We start from the raw sequence: 16,546 nt of genomic DNA, 5'->3' as shown, positions 1-16,546 counted from the left end.
TCGTCTTGCCTGTTGTCGGTTAAGATGTTAAATGTTATGTTAACCCCAAATGTCACCCTCGCAATGTCAACAGTCAAAACAGAAAAAAATGAAATATTTAAACACCGACTTCCTGCCAGCAATGTATAACGTAACGAAAATAAGCATGTGACGTCAGGCTGGAAAGTCTACTTTATTTTTTTTCCCCTCAACGACAAGACCCTTACACGTTAGCAAAACGAAATGTAACCATATAAATAATGATAATTGTCGATTCGAAATATACACCCTTCGCGGAGACCCTCGGGTGACAAACATTACACGAGTACAGGGCGAGGGAACAACCCAAACTACAAATTATTGCTGATGTGCGCGACGCTGCGTGCGTGCGGGCTGTACTTTCGTCAGTCGCGACTGCGTGTACAAATACTGAGTGTGACGGTTTTAAAAGTGATCCAACGCGACAACTCGGTGAGTAGCCCCCTTTTTTTTTATTCACTTGAACGCTTTCCGCATTGTGGCCGAGGAGGGGCATCATCGCACAAATATTTACAAAGAGATAAAGAGCCTTCCTTGCTCTCTTTTTTGGATTCAACTGCCCCTCGAGTTAGTTTTTTTTTTTCTTCTTTCTTTCTCGGAGGTCTTTGGACCAAAGTACACATTGCAGTAGATTTTGGTCAGACTTTTGGACTAGAGAACATTTGGATCCCGGTGTCATGTTTTGTGGATCGGATCACATGCTATGACTGTACTCGTTTTTGTTTTGTTTTTGTCGGTTTTTTTTCGCGTTTGCCAGCAGCAGTGTGAGTTTTGTCACTTACATTTTCTTATCTGTTTTTGTCATCATTTTGTGAAATTGTCCTTCATCCAGTGTAGGATTTCATGCAAGTCATTTTTCTTATTGTAAAAAAACATATTCCTTGGAGTTTGTTGTCATGAAGTCTGTGCACAGCAAATGGCAATGTTGTGGGAATACATGCTTAGTTTTTAATAAGTCCTGGATGAGTATTTTGGTCTCTTTATCATAAAATAAGGTTTAGTCAATGAATGTATCCACACACAAGTAACAAAGACTGTTAGGACTTTATTATGATCACACACACAAATCAATGTAATAAATATTGCTTTGTAGGTGGGACAAAATATAAGAAAACATTTAACAACATTTTATTTTCAAATGTGAACAATGCTTATTTAATCTTTAAAGAAATGTTCATACATTTAACATACAAGTCACCAAATTGATGCTTTTTATCAGCATACATCTCGTGTGATCATAAACTTTTATTGAGGACGTTTGTACAGTAGGATGTACTTCATACGCCCTATGTGACACCTGCTATGATGATACATTTTATTGTTCTTTTGTATTCAAAGTCAACTTCCCTTCCTTTGAATGACCAACAGAAACCCATTGAGCCAGGCTGCATATTTCCCACATGATGAAACTAACATTAATAACAAAAAAACCGAGAAATTCTGTAGCTTGTTTGCGGACTTTTCTGTGACTGTCCTGACATTTCAGCACAAAAATAGTGATTGCAAAATATTTGCAGTATGTGTGCAACCCTGCATCAGTGGATCTTGGTCCACAAGATGTCTGGGTCATAAAGGGTCCAAAAGAAGTTTCCCTGCTGGGAGGGTAATCCAGTATTTTGGAGCCAGACTAGGGTTGTGGCTAGATTACAGTTACACCTCTACTTAAGAAGTTTTGTGTGGAAATACTAATAAGCACCCCACCAAATTACACATTTCTTTCTGCACGTGGTTATTATTTATATCCCGTCTCAACTACGTGGCCGACATAGGCATACCTGCAACTTTTTCACCCCTCAAGGTGATGCTACAAACTAACAGATGCGAAACGATTGCGCAAAAAGATTGGGTGTTGCACTAATTCCTCTTTGCTAACCATGATGAGTAAGTTTCTTTCGGCGTCACCACGGCGTGTCATCTGAGCACATATATGTTTGGCACAATTTTTACGCCGGATGCCCTTCCTGACGCAACCCTTCTCAGGGAGTGGAGGCCCCAGTGGGATACGAACCCACAACCCCTGGTTTACCAAAACAGTGCTCTAACCACTGACCCATGGGGCCATGATGCAATGCATTTTTGATTTCCCCATAAAGGGAGGGTGTTGAGACGTCGTCATCATCTCTGCAGGGAGGACAAAATGTGATCTAACCGCCTTGGAATTGCACAAGGCTGTTATTGACGACAGCACTGTACTTTGCCATCGTGTGACTTTGCGATGCTAACAGTCCTGAAGTCCTTTGACTGGCTTCCAGTCAGCTTTAGAATAGATTTTAGAGTTCTGCTTCCTGGTCTATAAACGACTTAGGTCCTGAATTCTTCTTTCAGGTTTTCCCGTTAGGGATCGCCACAGCGTGTCATCTCAGAGGAGCGCGCATTTGTTTTGACATAGTTTTACGCCGGATGCCTTTCCTGACGCACCCCCTCGGCATTTAGCCGGGGGAGGAAATCTTACAGCACCTGGTATTCCCAGGCGGTCTCCCGTCCAAGTACTAACCGGGGACAATCCCGCTTAGCTTCCGAGATCTGACGAGATTTGGCAATCTCGGGGTAGCCCATTTTAGGTCCTGAATACATGAAAGAAATGCTTCCGGAATACAAACCCAGTCGGGCTCTGAGATCGACGGACTCAGGTCAAATAGCGGAGCGCAGAGTCCAAAGCAAACATGGCGAAGCGGGATTTAGCTATTATGGTGCACACAAATGGAATCAGTTGCCAACAGAGGTGAGGTCAGCCCCAAATGGGAATGTTTAGGTCGAAAACTCCACTTTTTGATCATATTACTTGCACTGTATGTGGATTTAATGATTTTTTTAAAAAAAATATTTTCTCATTTTTATCGCTTTTATCTTCTATCTTTATCTTGTAAAGCAAATTGAGTTTACCTCGTGTATGAAATGCGCTATACAAATACATTTGCTTGCGTGCTTACCTTTAGCACATGCAGAATAGATGCCGTGACCTCTTGCAACAAACCACACAGACGTTATTGTTCTCTTGATGACTATCGCGCAAGTGGTATGAGCAATTTTCTCGCTTTTGATGAGTGATAACTTAACATTCACATCTTAGGTAAGACTTCAGATATGAATAGTTTCACGTCACCCCCGCTGCACACTCATCCAGTCAAAAAAAACTCATGTATAATATGAAAGAGTCAAATGGAAAACACAAAGTACAGTAACTAACACGGCGAGCCTCCTCGGGTGCGTGTTCGCGTATCTTTACGCCACATTTGATGTGGAGGTCGGAACATCAAAACATATGTTCGGAGCGTCTTAATCCGAGGACCCCCTGTAGTCGGCAGACCTGCGAGACTACGGTCAGCTGAGCTGCAGTGATGCGGACTTTGTATCGGTCCGTTGTGGTAAAAAGGGAGCTAAGTTGACACGTGAATTTACTGATCTATGTTCCTACCCTCACTTATGGGCATGAGCTGTAGGTCGTGACCAAAAGAACAAGATCCGGGATACAAACGGCCGAAATGAGTTTCCTCCGCAGGCTGTCCGGGCTCTCCCTTAGAGAACGGGTGAGAAGCTCGGTCATCAGGGAGGGGCTCAGCGTCGAGCCGCTGCTCCTCCGCATTGAGAGGAGCCAGATGAGGTGCCTGGGGAATCTGATCCGGATGCCTCCCCGACGCCTCCCTGGTGAAGTGTTCCGGGCACGTCCCACCGGAAAGAGATCCTGAGGACGACCCAGGACACGCCGGAGAGACTACGTCTCTCGGCTGGCTTGGGAACGCCTCGGGATCCCTCCGGAAGAGCTGGAAGAAGTGCCTTGGGAAAGGGAAGTCTGGGTATCCCTGCTAAAGCTACTTCCCCCGCGACCCAATCCGGAAAAGTGGTAGATAATGGATGGATGGATGTATTTTGTAAATGTGCCAGACTACGACCTCACAATATGTCAAAATTCTTAACTCGCTTGTGGATGAATTTTTCAAAATGGGCAACTCACGAAAACGGTTCCAGAGACCCAAATATTTGTATGAAAGCAATTAAAGAAGTAACCTTTCCCTAATATGTCCCCATTGTCGTTTTGATTCAGAGTCCCTGGCGCGCAGCAGTTTGATGGGGGAGAATGGCACGAGTGTGGTTGGAGAGCGTCAACTCTTTACCAGGGATTCCCCACAGCGTGCTGTCAGTGCCCATGGAGAATAAGTACAAATGTCAGCAGTGTCTCCAGGTCCTCAGGAAGCCCGTCCAGGCTCAGTGCGGCCACCGCTTCTGCGTACACTGCTTCAAACAGCTCACCAGGTAGACCCGCAGGTTCTCCAACCGTCCCACAATGCATCTTTCTAACGAAATACACCAGCCTCTCTCTCTTTGGACAATTTTTTTCTGACATTTATGACACCAACTCTTATGCAGACTAATCTGTCACATGATATTTCCTTGACACTCGCAAGGAGTGACAGTCATGCTAAGTCACATTTAAAGTACCCGGTAGTTCTGTTTTTTTGGATTTTTTTTTAACCCCCATCTCAAGCAAGTCTGTCTGGAAAGTCTTGAATCCATTGCACAACTTGTAGATAGTGTCAAAAGTAGCTCGGGTGTGACCAGTTCTTTTATTTCTTTAGTTTTTTTTTTACTTGTAAATGTCAGGCGACATACCGTTAACTCAATTGGTCTGCTCTCGAACATAATCGGTTTTTCTCATGAAAATTTTGACATTTTTTTTTTTTTTTTTAAATTCTGTTTTCGAACAAAAATCGGTACTTGAACTCCCCCAACAAAACCCGGAAATAACATAACGCACGCGGCCAGACCAGCTGACCCACGACGCGCTTTGTTGTGTGTAGCGGTACCTACATTTACTGACTGTTTTTTCTTCCTATAGAGGACTATTAATCCCCAATCGTGGCTCCAAAGAAGTGACACTAGATAAGTTCTTTGGTGGGAAAAAAACTAAAGAACTTGCAGGGGGGCGAGTCACCCCCACCGGAGAGATTTTATACTGTAGTTGATAGTTTGGCATTGCTTTTTTCTTGTGAACTTTAATAATTCCATTAGCATTTTTGCTTTGTTTCAAGGAATTCGTTAACTCGAGTTAATGTTTTTGTATGTTACTTTTTTTGTAAAAAAAATTTTTTTTTGCTTTTTTTCCCCCCGTTCATTATTGTTGTTTAAAGTTATTCTGTACTTTTGTTAATGAAAAAAAAAAAAAAAGTTTACAAGGCCAAGTCGCTACAGATACGGCAATGCACTCCCAGCCTGGCCTACTCTACTACTAAAGCATACATTTTGAGCAAAAAATAAATATTTCTTAAATTATTTTATCATATAAAGTATGTAAACTATACATGTATTTCTACTTTGCAGTTTATTATCAGGAAAACATCAAAAAATTGCTTTAAAAAGCCCAATTTTTTTAGGCTTCGAACGCATTATTTCTTTTTCCATTCATTGTAATGGGAAACATCGTTTTGGTTTTCGAACAAATCATTTCTCGAAACGCCTTCTGGAACGGATTCTGGTCGAGAACCGGGGTTGCACTGTAATATGTAATATCCTATGACAGCTGGGATAGGCTCCGGCAATCCCCGCGACCCTTGCGAGGATAAGCAGCTAAGAAAATGGATGGATGGATGTGTTCAACTTTCTAATTGTAAAATTTTTGGTGGGGGGGTTTCATTTTTTTCAGTTCGGGTCCGAAGCCATGCGAGGCCTGCCGCCAGGAGAAGATTTATGAGGAGCCCACGTCCATCCTCAACATCAGTGAGGTAAGCGCTAAAGCATGCCGACAGTTTTCGTGCAGTGAGTCACCTTCCTCTCGTCCTTGTAATGACGGGATGTTTTTCAGCTTGTTTTGTTTACCGGTAGCGTGCCAAACTCAAGGCCAGGGGGCCAGATCCGGCCCACCACCGGATTTTACGTGGCCCCCAAAAGATAATCACGTGTGTCACCTTTCACGATTGTTGTTCAAATCTGGACAAAAATTCCAAATTGTCATGTCATGAATAAAAACATTAAGCTATTGCAAGGATTTTTGTGTTACCAAGCATCGACAATAGTTAAATAGCCCATCAGCCTTGATTTATGATTCCAAAACTAGTTCATAAATTTGATGTGTAAATATGATGACGGGATTAGATTTTTATGGTTTCATGGCTGAGGAAAAGTGTACCGTAATTTACTGCCTATATGCCGCGACTTTTTTCGCACGCTTTCAACCCTGCAGCAATGCGGCTAATTTGTGCGTTTTTTCTAACGCCCGCAAAGGGCACTCGAGCGGAAAAGGTAAGAGTGAGACCGGTGGAATATATGTGCCGAGGAAGTGACTATTACAGATATGTTTTTTTTTTTAACCGGCCGTGTTAGCTCGGCACTAGCGTGTTGCTGCTGTGTTACTGTCGTGTCTCAATGATTTTTACCGAAATGTTTTCTTTTTAATCTGGCCCTGTTAGTGCTGCGCTGGCGTGTTGCTAGTTGTGTTACTGCCGTGTCTGAGTGATTTTTACCGGTATGTTATTTTATTTTTTTTTTAACCGGCCCTGTTAGTGCTGCGCTGGCGTGTTGCTAGCTGTGTTACTGCCGTGTGTCAGTGATTTTTACCGGTATGTTTTTTTTTTTTTTTTTTTTTTTTTTTTAACTGGCCCTGTTAGCACTTTGCTAGCGCGTTGCTGCTGTGTTACTTCTGGATCTCAGTGATTTAGGTATCTTTTTTTTTTTTTTTTAAACCAGCCCTGTTAGAGCTGTCGTGCCGTGTTGCTACTGTGTAGCTGCTTTTTTTTTTTTTTTAACATGCCCAGTTCGTGCTAGCGTGTTGTTGCTATGTTAAGCTAAACTCTTTGTGTACCGTCTTTATTTGTAAATATCTTGTGTTTCAATGTGGGCACTTGCAGCTTTTGCACAGGTGCTGCTTATGTATGTACCAAATGGTATTTCCTTTACAAATGTACTGGGTGAGGCTTATAATTCGGTGCGCTCTGCAGAAATTACGGTAATAACAACATGCCCTTTTTGACACCCTTGGTTTTACCGTCCGCCAGGCCTTCCCGGACAATGCGGCCGGTCGAGAAATAGCCAGCCTTCCTGCGCAGTGTTTGAACGAGGGTTGCAGCTGGAAAGGATCCATCAAAGAATACGAGGTGAGGATTGATTTTAAAAAAAGAAATGTATTGTCTCGGAGCACAGCGATGTTATATTTCAAGCTGCTCAAATAACCCACAGCATTCTTGAACGCCTTGATGGCTGAGAAACAAGAAGCGAAACTTAACTTGTTGGCCTGGAAAGTCCCGCTTCTAACCGGCAAAACAACTCGGCAGGGAAAGTACCAGCACTGAGAGGGCAAAAAAAAAAAAAAAAAACAAACAATTGGAGCTCACATTGCGTGCTGATAGAAGGTCACTGCACTTTTATGTTGTATGATAAAGTAAACCTTTATTGATGCGGGAGAGTCGGGGTTTTGTTCATTTCTCATTTGTGTTGTGCAAATTCTTGCCACCTTTGTACTTTGTGGGAGGAAGTGGCGTGCGCGAGGGCTGGGGGTGGGGTGGGCTTAACAAGAAATACCACGAAGTGATACGAGGAAATTGTCCGACTTTTGGACTCTTTGCAATTGTAGGTTTCGACTACGGTGGGAAAAAAAAAAAAAAAGTTGTTGTTGTCACTCCAAAAATTACGCAATTCGAATATATCTGAGTAACTACATGTTCAAAGCAAAATAAATGAAATTGACCTAATTTTGTAAAATTAAAAGCAGATTACTTTACCGGTGTTCGATACGTTTTCCTTTTCGACTTTGAATCTTTGCGCCGTTGTCCGTATTTTCTTTTCAGTTGGTTTATTTTGATTGAATTTCCTCGAAAATACACACGCGCGTTTCCGTTATTATCAATCACTCGATCCACGTTTCAAAAATAGAACCTCAAACCAACAAACTTGAATTGAACGTAATGTTTTGTTGGGTTTTTGAAGAAACCTATATATTTTTTTTTCCATTTCATGTTTCTCTATCATTTTTTTCCAGACACCATGAGAACTTTGTCGTCAACTGTTATTCGGGTGGACTTTTGACTTCCCCCCCTGCGCATTCACTTCCATTTTCTCAAAAATTGATAAGTCAAAAGCGAGAAAGAACGAGCCTACCTCCGAAAGCGGGACTGCTGCTTCCTCCACACTGTCGTCCGATAAGCCCCACCTCCACCCTCGGTCGCACCCCTTTATTAATATTGACATTTCCGTCCCAGGTTACAGCTCACATTTGAAAAATGTACGGGTGTGGTCCACTAGTAATGCCAGCAGATAAAAGTTGCGGGTGTGGGTTCTCTTTGTAATTATGAGTGTACCCGTTTAAGAAAAAGGAAAAAGTTGTTTTAAGATGCACTGACTTTTCGGGCAAGTGAATAATCGAAGAAAAAGTGGATGAGGTTTTTCTTTTTTCCGAGCGGGAAAGGTCTGGTCTCAAGCCAAAGGAGGAAGTGCAGGATGAGATGGTGTGTTATTTTTAAAATTCCACCCTTGGCACAGCCTGATCCAGGATGAAAGCACAGACAACACAGTGCACAATAAGCTAATACTGTCTTTTAAACAATAACGTCGTCGGTAGCTCGCGGGCGGCTTGCTGCTTGAAAAGTAGATCTTGGGGTAAAAAAAAAGAAAAAGTCTGCGCACCCCCCTGATGTAGAGCACGCATTATAACCTGTCAAAGGGGAAATCGAACAGTGTAGGTTTGCTTAACAGACTGAAGAGAGTGCTGTGAAAATCTGGAAGAGCGTCACAAAACCTTTTATTGGACGCTGATGTAAGCTAGCTAGCATGCGACTGCAATTATATTTTTGTACCTTTGCACCTGAATTGATTTAGATAATAGACACTTGGGCGTGTGCTTCATTCTTCCTTGCCAGTTTGGCCACACCCTGAGTTCCAAACTAGTAAACCAAACAATCACCGAGCACGTACATGTCAAAACACGGATGGATGGAATGTTGATGTCAAGACTCGGCTTTCTACGTCCCTCTCAACGAAAACAAAATTTTCAAGAATTTTTCCGCACCGACGAATGTTGCGCTATTCGCACGCTCGGACTAAGTTGATGCGAACGCGGCGAGCCGGGAGGAAAGCGGCCGTAAAAGAGGGAGAATGTCCAAAGTTAAGGATCATTTTACACTCAACGAGGGAGATCAAGTTCCAAGTGTAGCGAGATTGACGGTTAGCCAACCTGTCACAGCCTGCCAAATCGAAACGTTCATTTGCCAACACCCACGTCGCTCACCGGCTACGAAAAGTCACAGATGTTACACTGCTGGTGACCCCCGAATGTAAAGCAAACTCAATTTTAATCCCATCACAACAGTTATTCAGTAGAATACTTGATTCTAAAAATATTCAATGGCTGCAGCCCCGGATTTGTGTCGACATTGGTTCCGAACAAAATTTTTGTAACGATCCAGACGCAGCATGAAGGCTCCTGCGAGCTGGAGCGCGTGCAGTGCGAGGCCTGCCAGGGCTTCTTGCTGCGCTCGGAGATGGAGCGCCACAACGAGAGGGAGTGCGAGGCCCGAACGCTCAACTGTAAATACTGCAAAGTGCCGTGCAACTTTAAAGACATCAAGGTAAGCGAGCCTCGGTTGGGTCCCGCAGGGGGCGCGTGGATTTTTGGGTGCCGAACGAGCGTTTGTGACTTTGTTGTTTTCCAGGCGCATGACGAAGTGTGCCTCAAGTTTCCCTTGCAGTGCAAAGACTGCGGCAAAAAGAAGATCCCCAGAGAAAAGGTGAACGCAGCATGTTGAAAATTAAAAGAAAAACTGATCAAACCTGAAGCATGTCGACCGACTTGGTTTCATCTTATCTTTTAACGCCTGTCTGATCTCGCCCAATGACGCTGTGACCCTTCTCCGTTCCGCCTCCAGTTCAACGATCACGTTCGATCCTGTGCCAAGTCCAAGAGCGCCTGCCCCTTTAGCGAAGTCGGCTGCAAGTTTGTGGTGAGTCCCTCAAAGGCCGCCGCATGAAGTACGCAACATGAGGAAAAAAAGATGCAGTTGGCACCAACGTTCTAATTTTTGACGCATCTGAGCAAACGCGCTAAGCCCGTGAGCGCCCCCCTTTGACCACTGTAAGCAACATCGGGCGTATGGACTGTGGTCAGATCGGTGTTATCCATTGACGTCAAATGCCTCATTAAAAGATTCAGATATACAGCATTTACATAACCATCAGATAATTTTAAGGACAATTTTATTTGTGTTTTTGCAAACTAGCATTGCTAGCCAAACCAAGCCAACTATGAACTGTAAATTTGAAACGGCGCCTCCGACTTTGTTTCATTTATTTATTTTTAACCCACAATGATATCCGCGTCTGTTTTCCTTGGTGTAAAACTGAATTATTGCTTACGGAATATCTTTTGCAATGCACGTTGAAAGCTGAATGACGCGACCAAACAGTTTTAAGGTTAATGTTATGAGCCCTCCTAATTTTTTTTAAAATACAGAATTAGCTTTTCGGGCACTGTATTGTCTGTTCTTTCATCCTCCATCAGGTTGCGCCAAGGTGGAATTTTAACATTATACACCATCTCATTCTGTACTTTCTACTTTGGCTTCAGACAAGACCTTTGTGACTCAAAAAAAAAGAGAAAATCTCATCCAGTTTCACCACTTTTTCTTCATTAGTTATTATTATTTAATTTATATTATTTAATTATTATTCACATACTCTGGCATTCATTAAACCAACAGCATTTTTTTTTTTTTTTTTGCCATTATTGCTAGACTGGGTTTCTAGCTAAAGCACCGGTGGTTGGCAGTGTTTATAATTATGGGTGTACCCCTTTAAGATGGGGAGGTAGGCGATGTCAGGTAAACAAGGAAGTAGAGCGTGTGGCACGGTGTGGCCGAGCAGCAGCTTGTTAGAGACCACGTGCTGCCGTGTTTAAAAAAAAAAAAAGTATACAGGCTGTGGTTCACTGCGCTGGATCGGTTTTCGTGTGCGCTTCAAGTGCGCAATTGCGCAGATGCGCAGCTTAGAGGGAACATTGGTTGGCACCAAAGTGAAATTGTTATTTACTTTCTGGGAGTTGGCCCACTTCTCACACTGACGGGTCAGGAAAAAGTGAATACAAAAAAAAAAATGGATTGGCCCAATATGTGAATATTGAAACCGAAGGCGCTGTCGAGTCAGAAGCTGGTCAGTCCGCTACAAGTGCGCAGCTTGGAGGGAACAATGGTTGTCACCCAACCAAAACTGTTAGCGGTTAGCTTCGTGTCCTATCTTACCACAAATTTACGACGGTCATTTTTGTTCAACTTTCAGCTGGACAACGGCAAGTTGAGCGACCACGAGCACAGCAGCGTCATGGAGCACCTGCGCATGCTGCTGCCCCTGGTGCTGTCGGTGGCCCGGCCCGCCACAGAGGCCCCGGTCCACACCGAGTGGCAGGAAGACTCCGGTCTGGGCCTGTACAGGGCTCCTGAGGAGGGAGCCTCGTCCCCCGTGCTGACTTCAGACATGGACAAGAAGGTGAGCCCGCCGATGTCGCTTGGGAACATGCCCGACGGGTCGGGTCTTCTTTACAGAAAAAATTAGAACAGCGCTTTTTTTTTTTTTTAGGTTTAGGTTTAGGGTTTCAAGACTGGGTCAAAGGCTCAATTATGGTTTCAAAATAAAAATCAGGGTTTCAAAATTCACCGCACCGTTCCGGTTCTCTCCAGGTGAGCGCCTTGGAAAACATCGTGTGCGTCCTGAACCGCGAGGTGGAGCGCAGCTCTGTGACGGTGGAGGCCTTCTCGCACCAGCACCGCCTGGACCAGGACCAGCTGGAGAGCCTGAACACCAAGGTTCAGCAGCTGGAGCGGGCCTTGGCCATGCGCGACCTGCAGCTGTCCGAGACGGAGCAGCTGCTGCGAGAGCTGCAGTTCTGCACCTACGACGGCGTCTTTGTCTGGAAGATCTCGGACTTTGCGCGCCGCAGGGTCGACGCCGTGGCGGGTCGGACGCCTGCCATGTTCTCACCCGGTGAGTCCAGGCGTTTTTTGCACCGGTTGCACGTGGTCGCAATATCTTCCCCCCCAAAAAATATGTAACTCAATGCATACACACACAAATCTTACAAGAGTTGAGCGATACCACTTCAATATACTTTCTTGATCCAACTAAGTTTTCTTTGGCGCCCCCTTTGGCCATCTTAGGCTATGACAAATAGTGCACGAAAACGAATAGGTGAGTTTTAGCAAATGGCAAGCGAGGCGCCCCAGGATTTAAAAAAAAAAAAAAAAAAAAATACTAAAATGTGTATTTGTGAAAAGGGAAGTAAGACTAGGCTGGGTCGACTGCCTGACATTTAGTTTTGTTTTTGGAATCTCATGTTGCTACGGTTATCATCTGTCAAATACCAAAGCGGTTTCCTGCTTATACTCGACGGTTGCCACGTCACCGTCTCCAGCGACATCCGTTGCTTATATGCGTTGGCCGGCGGACGTGGGGAATTTCCACCAGCTCTCCCACCCCCTTTATGTCCTTTAGGGAGCGTTCGGGAGGCTCCCTATCGTTGTTTAAATGTTCTTATCTTTTCCGTCCCCAGCGTTCTACTCCAGCAAATACGGCTACAAAATGTGCCTGCGCTTGTACCTGAACGGCGACGGCACGGGGCGGGGTACGCACCTGTCGCTCTTCTTTGTGGTCATGCGGGGCCGCTGCGACGCGCTGCTCAAGTGGCCCTTCAGCCAGAAGGTAGGCTGGACCGCAGACTCACGAGTCTTGACCTTCAAGTCGAACGTTACTGTGGCAAAAATCAAGCGAGGGAGGTTGAGTCGACCCAAAAAGCTTGAGTCAAGTCGTCACATGGGTTAAGCTAGTCAGGAGTCAAGTCGGTACAGAGCGCACCTCGATATAAGCCTCACCCAGTACATTTGGAAAGGAAATACCAATTGGTACATGCGTAGGCTGCAGCCGTGGAAAAGCCGCAAGTGCCCACATTGAAACACGAGATATTTACAAAGAAAGACGGCACACAGAAAGAGTTTAACGCTAGCACGAGCAGGGCCGGTTAAAATAAAACTTACCGGTAAATATCACTGAGACACAGCAGCAACACGCTAGCACAGGGCCAGTAAAAGTCACTTCCTCGGCACATTTTTTTCCACCGGTCTCATTCTTACCTTTTCCCCTCGAGTGCCCCCTAGCGGCCGTTTAGAACAAATGCACACATTGAAACCCACGTAGAAATATGAGATATTTACAAAGACGGTACACAGAAAGAGTTTAACGTTAGCGCGGCGCTAAAGCGCTAACACGAACAGGGCCGGTAAAAATAAAACTTACCAGTAAATATCACTGAGACACGCCAGTAACATAGCAGCAACACGCTAGCACAGTGCTAACGCTAGCGCAGCACTAACAGGGCCAATAAAAGTCACTTCCCCAGCACATTTATTCCACCAGTGTCATTCTTACCTTTTCCGCTCGAGTGCCCCTTTGTGGTCGTTGGAAAAAATGCACACATTGAAACATGAGATATTTACAAAAAAGACGGGACAGAGAAAGTTTAATGCTAGGCGCTAGCGCTAACTCAAACAGGGACGGTTAAAATAAAACTTACCAGTAAATATCACTCAGACACGCCAGTCACACAACAGCAACATGCTAGCGCAGCGCTAACAGGGCCATTAAAAGTCACTTCCTCTGCACATTTATTCCACCCGTCTCATTCTTACCTTTCCCGCTCGAGTGCCCCCTAGCGGCCGTTCAGAAAAAAATGCACAAATTGGAACCCACATTGAAATGCGAGATATTTACGAAGAAAGACGGTACACAGATCGTTTAACACTAGCGCCGCCATGCTAACAGAGCTCGTTAAAAGAAAACATTCCGAGACACGGCAGTAGCACGCTAGCGCAGCGCTAACGGGGCCGGACCGGTAAAAGTCACTTCCTCGCCACATATGTTCCACCGGTCTCACTCTTACCTTTTTCGCTCGAGTGCCCCCTTGCGGCCGTTAGAAAAAAAAAAAAAAAAATGCACAAATTAGCCGCATCACCGCATAAACCGCCTAAATTTTTCGTTCAGGTGACGCTGATGCTGCTGGACCAGAACAACCGCGAGCACATAATCGACGCCTTCCGCCCGGACGTCACTTCCACGTCCTTCCAGCGGCCCGTGGGCGAGATGAACATCGCCAGCGGCTGCCCGCTCTTCTGCCCGCTGGGGAAGCTGGCCGGGAAGAGTCCGTACCTGCGCGACAACACCATCTTCATCAAGGCCATCGTGGACCTGACGGGCCTGTGAGGTGAAAACTGCGGAAGTTTCCACCCGAAAAGCGCCAATCGCCGTCACGTAGAATAATTTCAATTTATGATATACACGACGCTGAAAAGCCTATGATATTATGATATTATAATAATATATAGTAAGAATACATGATACCTCATAATACCTGGTTAGTATTTCATATAGCATTTGCTTTGCTAAACTAAATATTTCTTGACTGCTAACATCATAGCATATTTAATAAGAGCCAACACATGAGCTACGTGAGAATGTGCGTCACATCTGCACGTCTAAACTTAATTGCATTTTTTTTTAATTATTATTATTAATGAAGCTTTTCACATTTACAGAAAATTCAAGTCAGTTTTTAAACTTTTTATATAATTCAAAATATATGAAGAATATATTGAGAAGGGTTGCGTCAGGAAGGGCGTCCGGCGTAAAAATTGCGCCAAACATATATATGCGTTCATCTGAAATGATACGCTGTGGCGACCCCGAAAGGGACAAGCCGAAAGGAAAACAACAACAACATATTGGTCATTTAAAATTTTTAAATACAAGTTATAGTGTGTGTGTATATATACCCTGTCTACATTGAAAATATTTCAGAAAATATGCAAAGTGTTTTGAAGTTAAAAAAAAAAAAAGACTTGAATTAATGTGTAAAATATTAAAAAAATATTCTATGATAGTTTGTGTAAAAAAAATACACGTACAGTACATACATTGATGATGAACGTGCGGCGCTTGTATTAGCTGTTATTACCGACTACGATACTATGTTACTACTGTTTTGAAGTACTGTAATAGCTTGGTGTCGTGTACTTCCAAAAATATAACAACAGATTTAGTGTTTCATGTATATATACTATATACTGATTTCTGTAGGTCAGTGCTGATTATTTGATCTATTCATCACTTCACTGCGAGTTGAAAACTAACCTTTGTACATGTTGCAATAATAAAAGTGCGAGCATTTGTTTATGCTTTGCTGTCATAAAGCAACATGATTTTTGTGTGAACTGTGTACTCGTAACGTGTGTGTGGCCCTTAATCCGTCAATCAAGTCATCATCATTATGAATAGGGGAACTCCGTCCGTTCCGCAAGCAAAGATCAGGTCGCCTCGTTCCCATCTCGTGTCCAATTATGATGTTTGACATTTTTAGTATTTCTATATCGAGACTCAAGACGTAGCACGTGGGAACTGCTGTGACGCGACGGAAATATTTCTACAGTTCAAAAATAAAATTTGGAAATAGCCTACCGTGCAGACGGCCAACGCGCACAGCAGGAACGGCACAATTTCCATTGAATAGGAGCAGAAAAACTATTTTCAGTTGACTTCATTATGTATCTATTTTTCTTATTAAAAACATGAAAAAGGCTTTTTCAGTAGGGAAAGATGAGGGAAATGTGTGGTAAATTTTGCGCCGCCGTGGTATTGTTTGAAAAAAATATTCCATTAAAATTTGTATTTTAAATTACTTTTGAAATGTAAACATTTTAATATTTTTCAAATATTTATGTAAATATGAAAAATATTTTACACAAAATGTGGTATATTTTGGGCCAATTTAAATGCGAAATTTTGTATTTTTAAAAACGAAATATCCCATCAAAAATTGTGTTTAAATTACTTTGAAAATTTAAAAATATATTTTTATTTTTCAGATACTTATGTAAATATTAAAAAATATTTTACAGTGCCACCATGGGTGAATTTAAATAAAAGTAAAACAGAAAAATAAAAAAAATATTCCATTAAAAAAAAAAATTAAAATGTAAAAATTTAAATATTTTTCAAATATTTATGTAAATATGAAAAATATTTTACACAAAATGTGGTAAATCTTGTGCCACCGTGGGCAAATTTAAAAATGAAATATTTTGCATTGTTTTAAAAAATGTTCCATCAAAATGTGTATTTTAAATTACTTTTAAAATGTAAAAAATTTTTTATTTTTCAAATACTGATGTAAATATGGAAGATATTTTACACAAAATGTTTTACATGTTAAAAAAATAGGATTTCAACTGGTTTTACATATCCAGTATGTACACTGCATCCACACACACAGAGGAATGAACTATAACATTTTTAAAGAGTAAAAATAATTTTGAAATACGGTTGCATTTATGTATACTTTTATTTTTTGAAACATCAACTACTAAAATCAATATTTGACATCCATCCTTTTTTTTAACAATACTATTTATAAGTTTAAATACATTTATAAATATTAAGTATTATAAATGTCATTTATAAATTTCAGGTAAATTTCTTGCCCAAGGGTTGAACATTTTACATGACTAGTGAG

At 42.6% G+C, this 16,546-nt stretch overlaps 1 protein-coding gene across 2 annotated transcripts; it reads left to right on the top strand.

The window, feature by feature from the left end:
* The first annotated feature begins 302 nt into the window (after window positions 1-302).
* On the top strand, window positions 303-15,231 carry traf2b (Tnf receptor-associated factor 2b). Of its 2 annotated transcripts, none has more exons than XM_061847646.1 (11): window positions 303-450; window positions 4,061-4,269; window positions 5,657-5,735; window positions 7,005-7,103; window positions 9,408-9,569; window positions 9,654-9,728; window positions 9,867-9,941; window positions 11,272-11,478; window positions 11,670-11,973; window positions 12,539-12,687; window positions 14,023-15,231. In XM_061847646.1, exons 2-11 carry the CDS (start codon window positions 4,094-4,096, stop codon window positions 14,239-14,241), a joined length of 1,545 nt encoding a protein of 514 aa, XP_061703630.1. In that variant the 5' UTR covers window positions 303-450; window positions 4,061-4,093; the 3' UTR covers window positions 14,242-15,231. The 2 variants fall into 2 exon arrangements, with proteins under 2 accessions (XP_061703630.1, XP_061703629.1); XM_061847645.1 differs by lacking the exon at window positions 303-450 and adding an exon at window positions 479-782.
* Window positions 15,232-16,546: the final 1,315 nt, after the last annotated feature.

The sequence above is a fragment of the Syngnathoides biaculeatus genome, chromosome 17 (genome assembly GCF_019802595.1).
Source record: "Syngnathoides biaculeatus isolate LvHL_M chromosome 17, ASM1980259v1, whole genome shotgun sequence".
In the NCBI taxonomy this organism is placed as follows: Eukaryota; Metazoa; Chordata; class Actinopteri; order Syngnathiformes; family Syngnathidae; genus Syngnathoides; species Syngnathoides biaculeatus.
The sequence above is the reverse complement of the archived record's forward strand: the minus strand, read 5'-3'. Positions and strand labels throughout refer to the sequence as shown.

Excerpts from the sequence above, each read along its gene's own strand:
- traf2b (XM_061847646.1), top strand. The coding sequence starts at position 4,094 with ATGGCACGAGTGTGGTTGGAGAGCGTCAACTCTTTACCAGGGATTCCC. Across the intron at positions 5,736-7,004 it reads CCATCCTCAACATCAGTGAG|GCCTTCCCGGACAATGCGGC; the intron begins GTAAGCGCTAAA and ends ACCGTCCGCCAG. Across the intron at positions 9,570-9,653 it reads GCAACTTTAAAGACATCAAG|GCGCATGACGAAGTGTGCCT; the intron begins GTAAGCGAGCCT and ends GTTGTTTTCCAG.